The following is an 18,393-nucleotide window of genomic DNA, read 5'->3' on the forward strand; positions in this document are numbered from 1 at the left end:
GGCTCTGGGCCAGGGCCCAGAGGGGGTGCACTGCCCCTCGGAGCTGGCGAGCACGGTGCCGCCCCCGGCGGGCGCTCTGGGTTCTTCCAGGCTGAGGCCCAAGCTGGGCCAGGCTCAAGAAGGCTTGAGAAAATGCCTCTTCCTTTCTTCCTTGTGCAGGCGGGGGGCTGTGGGCACGTAGTGCGGTGTACACTGTCAGAGGCAGGGAATGGGCTGGTTACTTTTGCTGAATTTGCTCTCAAATGTTTGTTCCAAGAGTGTGGAGGAGGAGCTAGAGGGGGGAGGGACAGAGATTAAAGACAGACCAGAGGATGCCCCCCCCACCCCCCAACCTGAGGCACGTGGAGGCGCCTGGGGCCAATGGGCAGAGACGGGCCCAGTGAGTGCACAGGGGTCCGGGTGGTCACAGTCGGGCCGTCCCATCATTGAAGGGGCTCACCCGGGTAGCAGCAGCATCTGCTGCTCCTGGCCTCAGTTCTCCACCTGAATTGGGGTCACACGGAGGGGCAGAGCTGCCAGCAGGAGCAGAGCAGTAACGCGTGCCCCGGGAGCCGAGGGAAACCAGGCCGGGAGCCTGGGGGGAGGGGGAGCCCTCGGGCTGGTGGGGACAGAGGCCTCTGTCTCCAGGCTCCGGCCAGCCTGAGAGATGTGCCTGGCCCCACTTCCCTCTCCCTTCTGTCTCTCACCATGGCTAAGAATACTTGTATATTCTGGGTGTCAGCGGAGCAGCTGCCGTCCCATCTCCTGACATCTTCCCATCTGGCCCGGCCCCTCAGGGAGGAGAGGAGGCTCTGCAGAGGGACCCCGGGGCCCCAGAGGAGCCAGGGCTGGCTCCCGGCTCGGGGCATCTGGCGTGGGGGCCCCAGAGGGAGGCCGGGAAGGAGCTCTGACTGCTCCGGCCCCGGCCCCAAGAGTCGGCCTTGGCTGCACGGCTGCTCCTCCTCCTCCTCCTCCTCCTCCTCCCCGCCTGCTTCACCACAAAATATTTTTAGCTGACAGCTCCTGCGCGCACTTGAGTGCTTACCCTTAAATATTTCATTAAGTTCCTCTTTATTGAACACAACAGGCCTCTGCCCCTGGAAGATGGCGCCCAGTGCCTTGGGTGCCTCCCCCGGGAGTCACAGGCCTGACGCCCCCATGCCCGTCTGTCCTTCGGCCTCAGTCCCTGCCTTGCCCACATCCCCGAGGCCCCTCCGGCCCTTGGAAGCAGGCTTCTCTTCATCTCCCAGCCCATGAGCCCCTCTGCCCAGCCCCGAGAGCCTCTTCCTGGGCCGCCTTCAAAGGCCCTCCTTGGAGGCTTGCCCGGCCTTTTCTGTCCATCCCATTCAGACTGCCCGCCCCTGGCCCCCCTTTCTCTCTCCATCTCCTTCCCCCTCTTTCTCTTTTGTTCTCGTCTTTGTCGGGTTTTCTCTGTCCCCTTACTGGCAAGACATCCGAATGCAAAGGAAAGCGCTCCCCCTTCAGCCTCCAAGGGCCCGGCCTGGCTGGCTGTCCCCCCTTGGTCTCTGTGTGACACGGCCGACTCGGCTCCCGGGCCTTGAGGAGGGGCTGGGGAGACACTTAGAGGGGGCCTGAGCTCAGCGGGACCCGAGACACACCAGGTCCCATTGGGCCCCAAGAGAAGCGACCTTTCCCACTTTACAGAAGGGGAGGGAGAGGCTGGAACGGTTCAGTGAGTCCTCGGTCTCATCAGCCCAGTCTCATGACCTTGGCCCTCCAAAAGGCTTCCGTCCTTCCTGACCTCGGCAGCCCTGGACGCCACTGGTCACCTCTCCTGGAAATGCTCCCTCTCTGTCCCCCGAAGAGCCACTGGATCTTAGCTTCCCCAGGGTCTCTCTGTCTCTATCTCTGTATCTCTCTATCTCTCTCCTCTATCTCTGTCTCTGTCTCTCTCCCCCATCCTCTCCCTCTCTGCGTGTGCCTCCCTCTGTCTCTCCCTCCTTCCCCTCTCAGTCTCTGTCTTTCTCTCTGTCTCTCTCTCCTTCTCTCTGTCTCTGTCTCTCCGTCCCGAGAGCTGCACGCTCTCCTGGGCTCCAGGCCACTCTCTCCAGGTGCTCTGGCCCGAATTGCCCCCCCCCCCCCCCCCCCCCCCCCCCCCCCCCCCCCCCCCCCAGTCTCTGATCTGCCTCGTTTGTACTTGTAGGAGGCAGTGCCCGTTAGTGGGCGTGGAGCCTCCTTGGAGCCCTGCTTCTTAGCCCAGTGGCTGGCATGCAGTAGGAGCTTACTGAATGCTCGGGGGGTGCTCTCCTTTGCCTGCTTCCTTGGGGCCTCGGCTAACAACTCCCTGCGGCCACAGGTGGCTCTGAACCCTCCGCCCATTGCCCCGCTGGGTCGTCTCTGCCCCTTGCCCCCGTCAGCGGCGGCTCCTGCAGAACGGGCATAGACGTTGCCTTTCGCTTCCCCTCTGCCTCCACTTCCCCAGCTGTCAGACACAGCACCCGTCTCCCAGGGACCCCATGGGGTTCAGTGAGCACGCTCTGTAGTGCCCTCAGCACGGCGCCACAAGTGTGCCAGCTGCATGGGCATCCAGGCAGCGGCGGGAGCCCAGGGGCCAAAGTCCTGCCTTGGACACTTGGGATCCTCTGCCCGCCACGGCTGTAGACCCCCCCGAGGTGGTTGGCAGAGCAGCTAAAAACATATTTGTAAACAATCTGGCACGTAGTAGGTGCTTTGTGAAGGCCTCCTCCCTTCTCCCACTCACTCACCCAGCCCTTGGCACAGGGCCTGGCACCCAGTAGGCCCCTTGGGCCCGGGCTGCCCCTGGCCATGCCATGTGGAGGCCCCAGCCCAGCTCGCTCCCAGCTCCTCCCACTGAAGGCCCCCCTGTGTCTGCTGCTCCCCCCGTCACCCCACTTCTGGCTTGTGTTGGGGGCCGCTGAGAGAGCAAACAGGCGGGTACCCAGAGGCCAGCGTGGCCGGATGGGAGAGAACCCAACTGAGCAGATGCTGCCTTTGGCTCCTGGGGGGCACCGTTTTCTGCCCCTTGTGAAGCACAGTAGGTGCTTCCTACGGGCTCGCTGACTGCTCGCTGGTCCCTGGCCTGGCTCTTCTCCGGGAGCTTCTCCTCCCCTCCAGGCTTCTCCCAGGGAGGGGGCGGAGGATGTGCGGGGGCTGGGGAGGGGGGGCTGGGCACCCGGGTTCACTTACAGAAACAAGCTTGCCAAGTGTCACGAGCCAGAGCAGAGCAGAATTAACCCTTGAGGGCCCTGGAGCCAGCCGGAGCCCCTCCCCGGCACCGGGCTTTGCGGCCGGTTCCTCCTGCCCCCAGCCTTGCCCTCCTTCCCCCCAGGTGTTCCGCAGCGGCGAGGGCATGGGCATCCGCCTGGACAACGCCTCGGCCTTCCAGGGGGCACTCATCTCCCCGCACTATGACTCCCTCTTGGTCAAAGTCATCGCCCACGGCAAGGACCACCCCACGGCTGCCACCAAGATGAGCCGGGCGCTGGCCGAGTTCCGCGTTCGAGGAGTGAAGGTGAGTGCTGCGCCTTGTTCTGCGGTGGGGTCCGGGGCAGCGGCCATTGTCACGCCCCCCCCCCCCAGCCCGGTGGCTCGCCCACACTGGTCTGCTGGAACCGGGCTGTGGCTGCGTGAGTCTGACCCCCGGAGGGAGGCTGGTGGGTTCTGTCGTACCCCTGGGGGCTCGGGACGCCCTCTCCTTGGCAGCTGTTCTCAGCAGGGCCTGATGGGCACTACTGGGGGCCCAGGCAGAAGTTCCAGGGAAAGGACGCCGCCCTTTGGTTCTGTGGCTCCCCCCAGAGGCCCCCGGGGTATCTGGCTCCGGGCGTAGTTAGCGTCAGGCCCCTGCAGGCTGGGGGAGCCGACCCCCAGGGCTCCGGGCTTCCCTCGTGCACACCAGGCCCGAGGCTGCCTGCCCCTCCCTGGTGCCCACGCTGCCTGTGGGACTTTCCCAGCCGAGGCGTGGCCATACCCCACTGTGCATCCTAATGGGATTCTCTCCCCTCCCTGGGACCCCTGGAGGGGCCTGTGCTCCCCTCTGCAGAGGTCTCTGCCCTCTCTGTCTCCTTGCATCCCCTCCCTTCTTTTCCTCCTGGCACAGTTCTTGTGGTGCCACGGCCTCCCCTGCAGAGATTCACCTGTTGGCACAGCGTGCCGGTAGGAATGGTGAGGGCCTGGGGACCCCCCGGCATGTTTGCCCAGCCCCATCCTTGTAGCCAGGCACCGATAGCACCGCCTGTTGTGCCCCACGGCCTCGGTGCCCGCTGGCGCTCATCCCCACGTCGTCCCACTGCTAGATGGCACGATGGTGTCCTTGGCCCCATCTCACCATCCCTGCCCTGCACAGGGTGACTGGATGGGGGTCTTCTTGTTTGCCCTGAAGCCCTAGAAAGTTTCCCTCTATCAAGAGTCACCAGGTTGAGATAGGCCATGCCCAGGGGAGGAGGGCAGAGCAAGGTGGTCATGGCCCAGGAGCAGCCAGGCCGTCTCCGCTCCCAAATCTCTCTGGGTGTAGGGAGACTCCCCCAGATCTCCACGAGCCGGACCCCCAGGTCCCTCCCCCAGCTGCCCAGTCCCCATTCCTCTGGAGCCCATCAGTGACCACAGAGCCCCCGCTCTGGCCCCTGTTCCTTTTCCTCCCCGCTCTGTTCTTTTGAAGGCCCCGTCTGGTTTTTCCCCCATGGCAGTCGGCGTCGGGGTCCGTGTGGGTGGGTCTGGCCTCGGGCACGGAGGCAGGGGGGCAGCCAGATGTGTAAGTGTACACAGGCAGGTGGGGAGGGCCGCACCAGCCAGGTGTGCTCGGCCTGGGAAGCAGGGGGAGTTCCTGTTCCTGTTCGTGGCTGAGCTCCCAGCCCCCCTCCTGCAGATGGGATCTCAGGGAGAATCAATGGGGCTTTCAGACCCCGACTCCCTTGGCTCTGGCAGTGGCACCGGGCATGCTGGGAAGGGCACGGGCTGGCGGCTTCTCCCCCGCCATACCCCGGCTCTCCGTGCCGACGGCTCTGCCGACGGGGCCCACCCCGGCAACCTCCGCACTGACTCTTGCCCTCCTAGCGCCTCTTCCCCGCCCGGTCCCCCCGGGCCTCCGGAGCGCGCTCTCCTCCCCACACGACAAGGCCGGAGCCGAGGCGAGGTGTCCCTGGCATTTTTATTAAGAATAAAAACAAGAATCCAGGTCGGTCCCTGTAGCCCATCGCCCCACAGTGCCGCGAGCACCTCTTCTCCATGAGTTCCCTCCCCTCCCCAGGTCCTGGAGAGCGGGACGGGGTTAGGGAAAGGCTGTTTTCTTCCCCAAATTACAAAGGGGGAACTGAGGTACAGAGAGTTAAAACTGGGGTGAAAACCCAGAATCCCAACTCCTCAGCCAAGGAGTGCTCCGTCCACTCCCTGGGCCGCTCCAGCGATGGCCGCCCCGTGTCCCGAGGCCCCCTCTCCTCCAGAGGGCCCGGAGGGAAGAGCTGCCGGCTCCGGCCCGGCCCCAGCCTCAGACCACGCTCTCTTCCAGCCGCTCCCCGCTGCCCCCCGCCCCTCGGCACCCAGCCCCAAGTAAGCCGCCGTGGACCGAGTGGCTCCTGCGCGTCCAGGCTCCCCCCAGGCGCCGGGCGTAGCCGTAGCAGCCGCCCGTCTCCCCCAAGTCCAGAGAGCAGCTGCGCTGTGGGCGGGGCGGGGGGCTCCGGGGGGGGTGAGGCTTCGGGCCGGGGCTGGCGCCTCCGCCATTGGTCTGGGAGTGCACGTGGCTGAGCTTGAGCGGGAGGCGGGCGGCCCCGGTGCCCCGGCCCCGAACCAGCAAGGCCACCGTGAAGACCAGCAAGGCGGCCACCAGGACCCCCCCCACAGCCACCGTCAGGGTGCCCCCGAGCACGTGGGCCTGCAAGGCGTGGCACAGGGGCATGGCTGGCAGTGTAGAGAAGTGGGCACAGCCCAGCAGCCTCGTCGCCGTGAGGTCGGAGGGCACAGCAGCAGGTGACAGGGCCAGGAGGCAGAGGTCGTAGTCAGCCCCAGGGACCAGGTGCTTCAGCAGAAAGTGGCGGCTGGAAGCGGGGATGATCCTGTAGGGAAGGGGCAAGGTCAGTGCCAGGCTGGCCTCCGCGGCCCTGCCCTCTCAGTCTGCGCAGGGCCCCGGCCCGGTGTGCCCCTGGGGGGGACCTGGCAGCCCTCAAATGGCTCTTGTGCGTGAAGACACACAGAGAGATGCATGGGTGTGGGTATGGCCAGGGAGGGGTGTGTGTGTGTGTGTGTGTGTGTGTGTGTGTGTGTGTGTGTGCGCGCGCAAGTCAGTGAGTGACTGTATGTGAAGCTGAGAACACTCAGCTCTCCTGGGATGCTAATCTTTGCTCCATGGAATCATTGGCAGAGGCAGACAATGTGTATGTCTGTGAGTGTGTCAGTGTGAGTGTGTAGCACGAGTGTGCGTGTGCACAGACCCCGAAACAACCCCAGAGCCCCGCAGGCAGGAGAAGCATTCACCCTCGGCTCGGCCAGCAGCGCGTGCAAACAGACGCCAAGACATGGATGGAGAACGCGCCAGGAGCCCCCCAACGCCACCATGCCCTTCCTCCCTCCCCCTGCCAGCTTGGCTCCGGGGCAATCTCCCCAGACCTAATTTTCATTCCCCGCCCCAGCTTCCCCACCCTGGTCCCCTGCCCTCCCCCCTTCATCTCACCGCGGTCCCCTGCCCTCTCCCTGTCCCACCGAGCCCACCGCCCCTCGCCCTGCTCTTCGCCCAAGCCAAGCCCCTCTCTCTGCAGCTTCCCGGAGCACAGGGGCTGAGGAAGGAGGGCCCGCAGGGAGAGCGAGAGGCTCGGCGGCCGTAGAGCACGCGGCGTGGCCCTGTGGGTGGGGAAGCAGAGGAGCCGGGAGGTGATGGGAGAAAGGGGCCGCCCCGTGTGCCGGGCCCGGCCGGTGGGCTCTCACCGGTAGATGAGGGTCTCGTCCTCGCTGCTGTTGTACTGGATCTGGAACATCCAGACGGGCTCGTTGGGCCTGCCGGGGCCCCAGCTCACCAGCCCAGACGTGGCCGTCCCTCGGCCTTCCACCCGGGGCCCCCAGCTCCCGCCCTGCCCTCGGCTTGATCCGGGGCGGAGGGCCGTTCCGAGGCCGGGCCCGGCCCGGCCGGGCCTTCCCGCCCGGGGGAGGGCCCAGCACCCGCTCGACCTGGCGTGGCCTCCCCCCGCCCGCGTTGGTGGCGTGCAGGGTCTTGGGCGTCTCCGGCCCAGTCACCCCATCTCCATCCCGTTGGAGGCCTGGGCCGGGGAGGTTTCCCCACCGTCTGCGTCGGGCCCCCCAGTGCATTGGGCAGGGGTCCCCGGGCCCGACACGCCAGGCCGCTGGCCCTCCACACCCGAGCCCTGCGTGTGGCCCGGTGAGGCGGCTGCCCGGGGACTTCGCCTCGGGGCGCCCAAGTAGCGGCCGGCCAGCCCGGGCGGGGAGGCGCAGGTCTCCAGGTCATCCGGCCGGGCCAGGCGCCGCAGCCACAGCAGCTCGCAGTTGCAGTGCAGCGGGTTCCCCCCGAAGCTCAGCACCAGGGGGCTGGGGGAGGCGGCCGTGTCCAGGCCCCGCGAGAAGATGGGGTCGGGGGCCAGCGTGGCCAGGCGGTTGGAGGTGAGGTCCAGGCGCGAGAGCTGGCCCAGCTGGGCGAAGGCCCCGGGGGGCAGCGCGTCGATGAGGTTGTGGTCCAGGTTGAGGGTGTGCAGCACCAGCATGGAGCCGATGCCCGCCCAGGGCACCTGCCGCAGGTTGTTGTAGGACAGGTCCAGGTCCTCCAGGCTCTCCAGGAAGTCGTCGAAGGCGCCGGCGGCGATGCTGCCCAGCTGGTTGCCGCTGAGGATGAGGTGCTGGAGGTTGACGGGCCCCCGCAGGCTGCCGGCGCCCAGCTCGGCCAGCCGGTTGCCGTCCAGGTGCAGGGAGCGCAGGCTCTCCAGGTCGCCGAAGGAGCGCGCCCCGATGCGGTGGATGGCGTTGCGGGACAGGGTCAGGTCCACCAGGCCCGTCATGTTGCGGAAGTCGGGGGGCCCCAGGGCCTGGATGAAATTGTCAGCCAGCCGCAGCTCCACCGTGCGCCGGTCCACGTTGGGGGGCACGAAGAGGAGCCCGCGGTGGGCGCCGCGTGCTCAGAGACTCAGAAGGTTCTGGCAGGACAGAGGGGGCCCAGGGCCCCGCCCGGCCGCACAGCAGGAGGGAGGGTTGGTAGGCCCCCGGCGGGGAGGGAGGCAGGCGCCGGCCCGCGCCGTCCCTGGGGAGCGGAAGGCGGGAGTGGGGCGGGGGCTGCGGGGGCTTCCCCGCCCCGCCCCCACCCTCAGAGCAAAGGGGATCCCAGAGGCCGGACGGGCTGGAGCCCGCCAGGGGGGCTCCCCGGCAAGCTCTGGGGCGGCCAGGCCACCCCGGTCCCTCTGGCATCCTAGACTGGGTTCGGCCTCCCCGCCCGGCCCGGGGTGGCGCCCCCCCTTTCCTTTCCCTTTTTCTCCGCCCTTCCTCTGCCCTCCCTCCCTCCCCACCCGTGGCCCCGCCCCCCCCCGCCCTGCCCCCTCCCTCCCTGCCCTCCCCAGGTCCCCTGCTCCGCCCCCGCCGCCCCTCACCTGCGCTGTCCTGGCGGGACTGCCCCTCCCTCCGGGCTCAGGGGCTGCGGCGGCTGGGCCCGGGCGGCCAGGCGGGCCAGGCTCCCCAGGGGCCTCCCTGCCGGCGCCGGAGCGGGGGCGGGGGGGTTCTGGGGCTGGCCGGCCCCCCGCACGGCTCGGCCTGGGGTCGGCCCTCCCCGGCGCGGGCGGGCCCCGGCCCCTCCTCCCCCTGGCTCGCTCGCTCCGGCTCCGGCTCCGCTCGGCTCCGGGCGCGCGGGCGGGGGCAGAGGGCGCGCGGCGCGGCCACGGAGCGCGCGCACTGGGTGAGGGGCGGGACCGCGCCAGGATCCACCCGTGCCGTGCCGCGCCGAGCCGTGCGTGCCAGTCACAGCCGCCCGCCGTCACCTGGCCGCGCACCTCCCGCCCCGGCCCGCGCCGCAGCGCCCTGCGCCCGGCCCGGGCCGCCCAGCCCCGCGATCGCGCCCGCGCCCGCCGGCCCGTGCCGCAACCTCGCAGCAGCAGCGGGCCCCGCCCGCTCCCGCCGGCTCCCGGCCTCCGTCCGTCCGCAGTCAGCGCCAGCGCTCCCGGCCCGGCAGCAGCGGCAGGGAAGGCGAGGGAGGGCGCCCGGCGCCCCAGCAGCAGCCAGGCCGCGTGCCCCAGCCCGCACGCACACTCCTCCAACTCCCTCTTGAAGGTCACGATTGTTCTGCATCACTGAGTCACGTGGTGGCACAGCCAGGGCTGGCTCACGCACGTTCCGCACCGCCCGGTCCACGTTCCCCAGACTTTTGTTCTCCTCTCCCTGGCAGGTGACACCCAGGGGTGGGGCTTGACCTGCCCCTCGCCCCGGCTCTCCCTCCCTGGTCCCCAGCAGTGTGCCCAGGCCCTTCCTGTCTGGTGCGGCTGCTTTGGGAAGACTTAGAAATAGCAGGGAAGGAAGTGAGCGGGATGCTGAGGGGCCCTGGGAGCGGCCCAGCTGTTCTGCAGACGCGGGAAGGGGCTACTCAGGTGCCTCCCACTGGGCCGCCCACCCCCGTCTTACAGGCTGGAGTCGGAGCGTTAGGAAGGGAGAGAGGGGCGGGTGCAAGGCGCGAGGCTAGCCCGCCTTTGGCTAACGGACGGAGACCCCCCTGCTGCTGCCGCCGTTGGGTGGGACGGCCGAGTTCCCCGTGGGACGGCCGCGTTACCGGGCGGTCAGGCCTCTTCTTCAGGAGGTTGGGTCTGCGGTGTTGCACAGCTTTATACAGTGGGCACCATGCCCTCCCCGAGCGGGGCGGGGGTCTCCCGCTGAGACGGTCCGCTTGCACTGGGGCAGACACAAACAGCCAGGGACCAAGGGATTTAGCAGACCCGGTGATGCTGGGGGGGTGGGGAGGGGGGGGCGGGTTAGTATTTTCCTCAGAGTTACTTAGAATTTTCTTTTTCTCCAATGACAGACACAGCTTTTAACGTTCTCTTTAAAATTTTATTTTGTAAATTCCCAAATTCCCCCCTCCCTCCTCCCCAGACGCTAAGCAAGCCGAGCCAGGTTATACCCGTGCAGTCCCAGAACTCGTCTCCACATTAGTCTTTTTGTGGAAGAAACCTCCAACTAAAGCAACAAAGAGTGAAAAATTGTCTGCTTCCATCTACACTCTTGCCCGTTCTTTCCCCGGAGGTAGATTGCCTGTTGGGGGGGATTGTCTTAGATCATTGTATTTCTGCACTGGGAGAATCATTGGCCCAATGTAGCTGTTACTGTGTACTATGTTCTCCCGGTTCCACTCACTTCAGTCAGAATCCGTTCCTGTCCGTCTTTTCAGGTTTTTCTTACCCCTCCCCCCCCATCCTACCTTCTTACACAGTAGGCTTCCATCGCATTCATATACAACTTGTTCAGCCCATTTGAGCGACATTTCCTCAGTTTCCAGTTCCTCCACCACAAAAAGGACGGCTGTGAACATTATTGCACATGCAGGTCCTTTTCTCTGGTCTCTAGTGACATTGGACTAGCATGTTTATTACTTAAAAAAAAAAAAAAAAGGCCAGGGGCTCTCTCAAATGTCAAAGACAGACCCCCCCCTCCTGGCAATGACCTCGGTTCATTTGCCTTGGAAGAGCCAGAATTCTGTGCATGGCAATCAGTCTACTCCAGCTGACAGTGAGAATGACTATTATAACTGGAGGCTGACAATATTACAATGAGGGTCTTGAGGTCTATGACTTGGTCACCCAAGTTTTAGTCACAGACTCATCAATTTCTATTTCTAAAGGAGAATCCACATTTCCCAGACCTGAGTAACCACCACGAGCAGGAATCCGTCTGTCGGCCCAAACATAGGATTTCTTTTACTGTCTGATTCAGGCTTAGTCTGGGGAAGCTTTACCTGGTTGATTCTGGATGAGGAAGTAGAAAAAGTGGGAAAACTTTGGTCCTGATGCTGCGGGAGAGCACTTGCTTTGGAGTCGGAGTGGGAGCAATTGCACAGGATTCTCCGAGTCAAAGCTTTATTTTGCCAAAGCAGAACAAGAGCAATGAGGCCTTTAACAAAGATACTTGCTCTTAGAAAGTATTTTCCCAATTTCCTGCTTTCCTTCTAATTTTGGGTTTGTTGCTTTTGTTTGTACCAAACCTGGATATAGCCAAAATTATCCATTTTACATCTTGCAAAGTTCTCTGTATCTTGTCTTAAATACTTCTCTTATCCATAGATCTGAGAGGTAAGCCATGCCACGCTCTTCTAATTTGTCCATGGTTATCACTCTTTGTCTAACATAACCCATGTTGATTTTGGGGTACCGTGCGAGATGTTTTATACCTAGTTTCTGTTGTATTGTTTTCTAGCAATTTGTCAGATAATGTATATTTGGATCCTTGGGTTTATCAGACACTGGGGTACTACGGTCATTTACCACAACATACCGAGTACCTAATCTATTCCACTTATACACTAGTATATTTCTTAGTTTGATGATTGACACTATAAAAATAGAGTTTGAGACCTGGTGTGGCTGAGTCACGACCTTCCTTTCCATTTTCTTTCTTTTGCTTCCCCAAATATTCTTGACCTTTTGTTCTTCCAGATGAATTTCATCATTTTCTAGTGCTATAATTTTGTTTGATTGGTATGGCACAAATTAATTAAATTAATTTAGGTAGAATTTTCATTTTTATTATATTGGCTCAGCTAACCTACTAGAGACATTTTAGGAACTTATTTTTAGAAACGAGTTTTTTTTAGTTTCTATGTCTATCACAGCATTGGGAGAGTGATGCTCCTACTTGATTTTTTTTCAATCTTTAATTTTTTTAAATTAACTATTATTTTCAATTCCAAAATGTCTCCTCTACCCCCCCGCCCATTCATGAAGAAGTGTACAGATGAAGTCAAGTAAATCATTTTCACATGTTTTGTTCTAAAAAGAAAAGAAAAGAAAACCCAAGGAAAAACTGTTTCCCTCTGCCTTCTGAGTCCATTAATTCTCTCTCCCGAGGTAGTTACAAGTTTTCCTCGGGAGTCCTTTGGAATTCTGATGGATCATTGTATCGGCCAGAGTTCTTAAGTGTTTCACAGTTGATTATGGTTACAATATTGCTGTCAATGGTGTAGATTGTTTTCCCTTCTCTTCATATTTCAGTTCATACAGATCCTCCCAGGTTGTCCTGAGACTGGTCCTTTCATCATTTCTCATAGCAACATAGTGCTTCATCACATCTACTACTCAACTGTATTCAGTCACTTCCCAACTGGTGAAATTGCCTCAGTTTCTAATTCCTTGTTTTGGAAATCTAGAGAACTGGTGCCTCAATTTCATTAAGATCATAAGTTTATTGCTTGGAGTTATCTTGGTGCTCTAGTCGAGTGCCCTCATTTTAGTGATGAGGACCCCAAGTCTGGCCCAGTTCCCATCATCCCACTCTATCCTAATAGAGCTTTGACAATTTTCCTGCGTTCATCTCTCTCCTTTTGGCTGAGGCAGTTAGGGTTAAGCTGACCACACAGCTCGTGTCTGAGGCTGGACTTGAACTCTGGTCCTCCCTCCTGACCTCAAGGCTGGCCCTCTGTCCACAGCGCCCTCTGGCTGCCTCTTTCGTGTCTCTCTCGCAGCACAGATCCTTCGCTTGGCCTTGGTTTGGCCGGCCGTCACTCTCCTGGCCTTGGTCTCTAGGGGCATCTCCCTTTTTCTTGTCTAGCATCGCAGGGATCGAAGGGTTGGGTGGGGCCCATGTTGTAGAAGTGACGGGTCATTTATTACGCTCTAAACAGTTTTATTTTAAAACGTGGCGTGATCCAACAGGACCGTGTTTGTTTTCTCCTGCTTTTTATTGTTTTGCAAGGCGCCCCTGCTGATAAGTCTCCCACCATCCTCTTTCTTTGGAAATGACTCCATTTTCCCAAGCAGGGTTGCTCAGGCTGCCGTGCCGAGATCGTGCGGGCTGACTTGAAGGGTCTCCAGGCCCGCCTGGCCTCCTGGTTGTGGCGAGCGCAGCCCCGGGGTCTGCGGGACAGAGGCTGGTTCCCAGGGAGGTCTCGCTTTGTTTTACACCAGGCCGCGGGCAGGGCGGGGTCCCGTGCGCTGTAACTGTATCTGTAGCTTCTGGTTGGGGCAGAATGTATCTCGTTAGTTTCCTACTTTCTCTTAAAGAACCAGCACCTTTCGCTAAAACCAGCTACAACGTTGCCACCCCGTCTCCTGGCAGGCGCCCAGAGGGGCCGGAAACCTGCGTCTACAGAAAGGGCCCAGGGTCCGAGCTCGGGACCTCTCTGCAGGGTCTGCTTCTTTCTCCCTGGCAGAGGGGGGCAAAGTCAAGGGCCCTCCGGCTGGCCTGGGGCGGGGATTGGAAGGGGGGGGGGGGCCCCCCCCCCCCCGGTTCTCCTTGAAAGGGTAGGCTTTGCCCCACGGGCGGGCCCAACTGCCAAAATTTGGTCCGCCTAAAATCCCAAAGATTTTTTTCCCAAAAAACCCCAGGGAAGTTTCCCTCCCCCCAAAAGGCCCCTGGGCAAAAATGTCAAGGGTCTGCCCGGGGGGAAAACCCCCCGGGAGGGTGGACCCCCGGGGGGGCTTTGGGTTGGGTGACCCCGGGGGGGGCCCCTGGGAGGGGAGCTTCAAAATGAAGGCCCATCCACCTGCCACCTGAGGGCCCTTCCCCAGGAAGGGTTCCCCCTGCTGGCCCTAAAACCCTTTACCCCGGGCCCCGGGAGGGCCCCACACTTGGGGTTCCCCCGGGGGAAAATCCCAAAAGGGAAAAATTTAACCCTGGGGAGGCCCACCCGGGGGGGGGCCCCTGGGGGGGGAGGGGAGTGGCTCACTGGGGGGGCCTTTCCTGGGGGGGGGGAGTTCTCCACCCAAAATTCCAACCTTGGTTCGAGCCTTTTCCTCACCCGGATAAAACCAGGCCAGGGAAAGGAGGGTCCGAGAGGCCGGGGGCAGGTGGCTAACCTGATGTCTCCGAGCCTCGTATGGCAGGAGCATGGCTGGGCTCAGAGGGCGTCACCTAGATCCCGGTTATTCTGTGGCCCCAAAGGCTCCCAGACCCTCCGGGCCCCTCCCTTGGCCCCCCATGCCCAGGGCCGAGGCCTGCCCCGGCCGCCATTGGTGTCGGGGTTCTTTCCTTGGATCGGACAAACCGGCTGAGGCGGTCAGACCAGTCCGGCCCGTTTGATTGGGGGGCGGGACGGCGGCACCCCTGGGGCAGCCCTTCCCGGGGGCCGGGGCTGTCCCTTAGCCGGCTGCCCAGTGACCCCTCCCCACCTCCTCTGTCCTGCAGACCAACATCCCCTTCCTGCAGAACGTCCTCAACAACCAGCAGTTCCTGGCGGGCACCGTGGACACCCAGTTCATCGACGAGAACCCCGAGCTCTTCCAGCTGCGGCCCGTGCAGAACCGGGCCCAGAAGCTGCTGCACTACCTGGGTCTGAGCTCCCAGAGCCCCCATTCCCCAAGTCGAGGCGGGAGGGCTAGGAGATAGCACGCCCCCCGCTCCCTGCCCAAATGCTCTGCCCTCTTGGTGTCAGCCTCCGTGACCGCCCCTCGGGCCCTCCCCTGACCCGGGTCCTTCTCTTTGCTCAGGTCACGTCATGGTGAACGGTCCTCAGACTCCGATCGCTACCAAGGCTACCCCGAGCCCCATCGATCCCATCATCCCCCCCGTGCCCATGGGTGAGTCACTCGGCCCGGCCCGGCCGGGCCCCTGGGAGGGGGGACCGGGACAATCCGGAGGGACCTGACGCTCCGTCCTCCCCAGGGCCGCCTCCGGCGGGGTTCAGGGACATCTTGCTGCGGGAGGGGCCGGAGGGCTTCGCGCGCGCCGTGCGGAACCACAAAGGGCTGCTCTTGATGGACACGACCTTCCGCGACGCCCACCAGTCCCTGCTGGCCACACGCGTCCGGACCTACGACCTCAAGAAGATCTCCCCTTATGTCGCCCACAGTTTTAACAACCTCTTCAGTGTGGAGAACTGGGGGGGTAAGAGTGGGCAAAGGACCAGGGGCTCGGAGTTGGGCACAGAGCGGGAAAGAAGGGGGGGGGGGCCAAGGCTGGGGCCTTCAGGAAGGCCGTGTAGGGCTTCATCTCAGAGCACACGGGGGCAGTCGGGCCAGGCGGGCTTGTGTGTTGGGGAGACGGGAGGGGCCGGGCCCCAGCCTCCTGTGGCCGGCACGACCCAGCCAGGAGAGGGTGGGCGAGGGAGAGCTCCGTGTCCGGGCCCCCCTCCCCCCAGGGGCCCGTCGCGTTTCCCATGCCCCTGTAATTTGGGGGCCCTTACAGGAGCTCAGGGAGCTCATCCCCAACATCCCCTTCCCCCCACCCCACACCAACACCCCACAAGTGGCTTTAAGGGCCAACAACCACTGGGCCCCAAAGGGGGGAGCAGGAAACGGCTCTTCCCCTCTAGGGGTCAAAGGCAAAGTGCTTTGAGTGGAAGGAAGAGGACCCACGGGGGGCCCATGAGCCCCCAGGGGAGCCCTCTCTCCTCAGCATCCAGGTGGTAGGACACCCCCCCAGGATGGTCAGCCTCGGGCTGTGCCCATCCACGCCCACCTCTGACCCTGCTCCAAGCAGAGCCTTTAGGGGTCTTGTTGCCCCCCCATGGAAGGTCAAACTGGGCAACTGGGGCTGAGCTGCCTGGGAGTTATAAAGGCAAACCTAAAGGGGGGTGAGGGCCCGTGGGAACGGGGGAGGAGAAGGGGGCCCCCCCCCTCAGCCCCTGCGCCCCCCCCCCCCAGGTTCTGCGAGGTGGCCAAGGAGAACGGGATGGACGTGTTCCGCATCTTTGACTCCCTCAACTACCTGCCCAACCTTCTGCTGGGCATCGAGGCGGTGGGCAGCGCGGGGGGTGTGGTGGAAGCCGCCATCTCCTACACGGGCGACGTGGCCGACCCCAGCCGCACCAAGTACTCCCTGAAGTACTACACGGACCTGGCAGAGCAGCTGGTGCGGGCGGGCATCCACATCCTGTGCATCAAGGTACCTGGACCCCCACGCCCCCCTCGCCCGCTCCCCGACCCCGGCCCTGCCTGGGCCCTCCCGCCCACCCCGTTCTCCTTCCCCCCCCCAGGACATGGCTGGCCTCCTGAAGCCGGCGGCCTGCACCATGCTGGTGGGCGCGCTCCGCGACCGCTTCCCGGACCTCCCCCTGCACATCCACACCCACGACACGGCGGGCTCGGGCGTGGCCAACATGCTGGCCTGCGCCCAGGCCGGGGCCGACGTGGTGGACGTGGCGGTCGACTCCATGTCGGGGATCACCTCCCAGCCCAGCATGGGGGCCCTGGTGGCCTGCACCAAGGGGACCCCGCTCGACACAGGTAGGGGCGCCCGCCCCGGCTTCCCTGCAGGGAGGGGACACGGCCAGGGCCTGGGGGGGCAGCGAGGACCTGGGGGGATGGCGAGGGCGGGGGCATGTAGGGAGGAGCCAGGCCCGTGGCCCAGCTGCCGGCCTCTCTTCCCGCTCCCCCAGGGGTGCCTCTGGAGCGGGTGTTCGACTACAGCGAGTACTGGGAGGGGGCCCGCGGCCTGTACGCGCCCTTCGACTGCACGGCCACCATGAAGTCGGGGAACTCGGATGTGTACGAGAACGAGATCCCGGGGGGCCAGTACACGAACCTGCACTTCCAGGCCCACAGCATGGGGCTCGGCTCCAAGTTCAAGGAGGTGAAGAAGGCCTATGTGGAGGCCAACCAGATGCTGGGGGACCTCATCAAGGTGAGCCCCGGCCCCTGGAACCGGAATGGGCCCTAAAAATGTGGGGACGGAGGCTGGGTGGGGGTCGCGGCCGAGGCTGGGCAGAAGTCACGGCCCGGTCCGGGGACCCCTCCTCAGCCCCGGCCCCTCTCCACCCCAGGTGACGCCCTCTTCCAAGATCGTGGGGGACCTGGCCCAGTTCATGGTGCAGAACGGGCTGAGCCGGGCCGATGCCGAGGAGGGCGCCGAGGAGCTGTCCTTCCCGCGCTCGGTGGTGGAGTTCCTGCAGGGCTACATCGGCGTCCCCTACGGGGGCTTCCCCGAGCCCTTCCGGACTAAGGTGCTCGGCGGGGACAGGCGGGGAGCAGGCGGGGGGGGGAGGGGGGAGGCCGGGGTGCCTCCTCAGGGCCAGCGAGCCTCCCGAGGGCCGGCTGACGCCGCGGGGGCCCCCTCCCTCCCCAGGTGCTGAAGGACCTGCCCCGGGTGGAGGGCCGGCCGGGCGCCACGCTGCCCTCCCTGGACCTGGGGGCCCTGGAGAAGGAGCTGGAGGAGCGGCACGGGGAGGAGATGACGCCAGAGGACGTGCTCTCGGCCGCCATGTACCCCGACGTCTTCCAGCAGTTCAAGGACTTCACCCACACCTTCGGGCCCCTCGAGTGCCTCGACACGCGCCTCTTCCTGCAGGGGCCCAAGATCGCCGAGGAGTTTGAGGTGAGAGCGCGGGGCTCCGGGCGCGGCCCCCGGCCCGGCCCCCCCTCGCCCTGACCCCCTTCTCCTGCAGGTGGAACTGGAGCGGGGCAAAACCCTGCATATCAAGGCCCTGGCCATGGGGGCCCTGAACCGGGCGGGGCAGAGGCAGGTGTTCTTCGAGCTCAACGGCCAGGTGCGCTCCATCCTCGTCAAGGACACCCAGGCCATGAAGGTAGGGCTTGGGCCGGAGGGAGGCTGGGCCGGAGGGAGGCTGGGCCGGAGGGAGGCTGGGCCAGAGGGAGGCTGGGCCAGAGGGAGGCTGGGCCAGAGGGAGGGAGGCTGGGTGCGGGGGCCGCGAGGCTCTCTGTGACCCCGCTCTCCCACCTCCTCCGGCAGGAGATGCATTTCCACCCCAAGGCCCTAAAGGACGTCAAGGGCCAGATCGGGGCCCCGATGCCCGGCAAGGTGATCGACATCAAAGTGAAGGAGGGGGCCAAGGTGAGCAAGGGCCAGCCACTGTGTGTGCTGAGCGCCATGAAGATGGAGACTGTGGTGACGGCGCCCATAGAGGGCACCGTCCGCAAGGTCCACGTGACCCGAGAAATGACCCTGGAGGGGGACGACCTCATCTTGGAGATCGAGTGACCCGCTTCCTCCCTCGTCCCCAGTGCCTTAGCATTGGAGGCCCGCTCTCCCCCTGGTTCTTTCGCAGACGCCGCCGCCCGGGAGACCCGGGCTGCGGGAAGGGGCAGCTTGCGGCCCATCGTGGCCACCCCGGGGACCAGCTGCTCACGGTCAGGGGACCGAGAGAGGGCCCCCCCCCCCGCCTTCCCCGCCACGTGCAGGACGCGTTTCTTTGCCAAATGGGTGCCCTCTTTCTCCGGGGGGAGTGGGGGTCCAGGCCAGGAGGATTGGGGGGACGAGAGACCGCCTCGTCTCAGCCTCGAGAGACTCACTCAATAAAGCCGACTGTCATCTCCTCGCTGCCTGGTCCTTTGCCCTCTAGGTCAGCGTCGGGCTTCTGGATCA

At 63.9% G+C, this 18,393-nt stretch overlaps 1 protein-coding gene across 1 annotated transcript in view; it reads left to right on the top strand.

The window, feature by feature from the left end:
- PC (pyruvate carboxylase) overlaps positions 1–18,343 on the top strand; it is a 36,346-nt gene extending 18,003 nt beyond the window's left edge. The window contains 12 exon segments of the mRNA XM_031943622.1: positions 3,290–3,472; positions 14,260–14,404; positions 14,562–14,651; positions 14,737–14,958; positions 15,212–15,318; positions 15,562–15,957; positions 16,049–16,298; positions 16,451–16,695; positions 16,835–17,014; positions 17,137–17,385; positions 17,456–17,596; positions 17,761–18,343. Of these exon segments, the coding sequence (XP_031799482.1) occupies positions 3,290–3,472; positions 14,260–14,404; positions 14,562–14,651; positions 14,737–14,958; positions 15,212–15,318; positions 15,562–15,957; positions 16,049–16,298; positions 16,451–16,695; positions 16,835–17,014; positions 17,137–17,385; positions 17,456–17,596; positions 17,761–18,009 (2,457 nt within the window). The 3' untranslated portion in view covers positions 18,010–18,343.
- The last annotated feature ends 50 nt before the right edge of the window (positions 18,344–18,393 follow it).

The sequence above is a fragment of the Sarcophilus harrisii genome, chromosome 6, assembly GCF_902635505.1.
Source record: "Sarcophilus harrisii chromosome 6, mSarHar1.11, whole genome shotgun sequence".
NCBI classification, from domain to species: domain Eukaryota; kingdom Metazoa; phylum Chordata; class Mammalia; order Dasyuromorphia; family Dasyuridae; genus Sarcophilus; species Sarcophilus harrisii.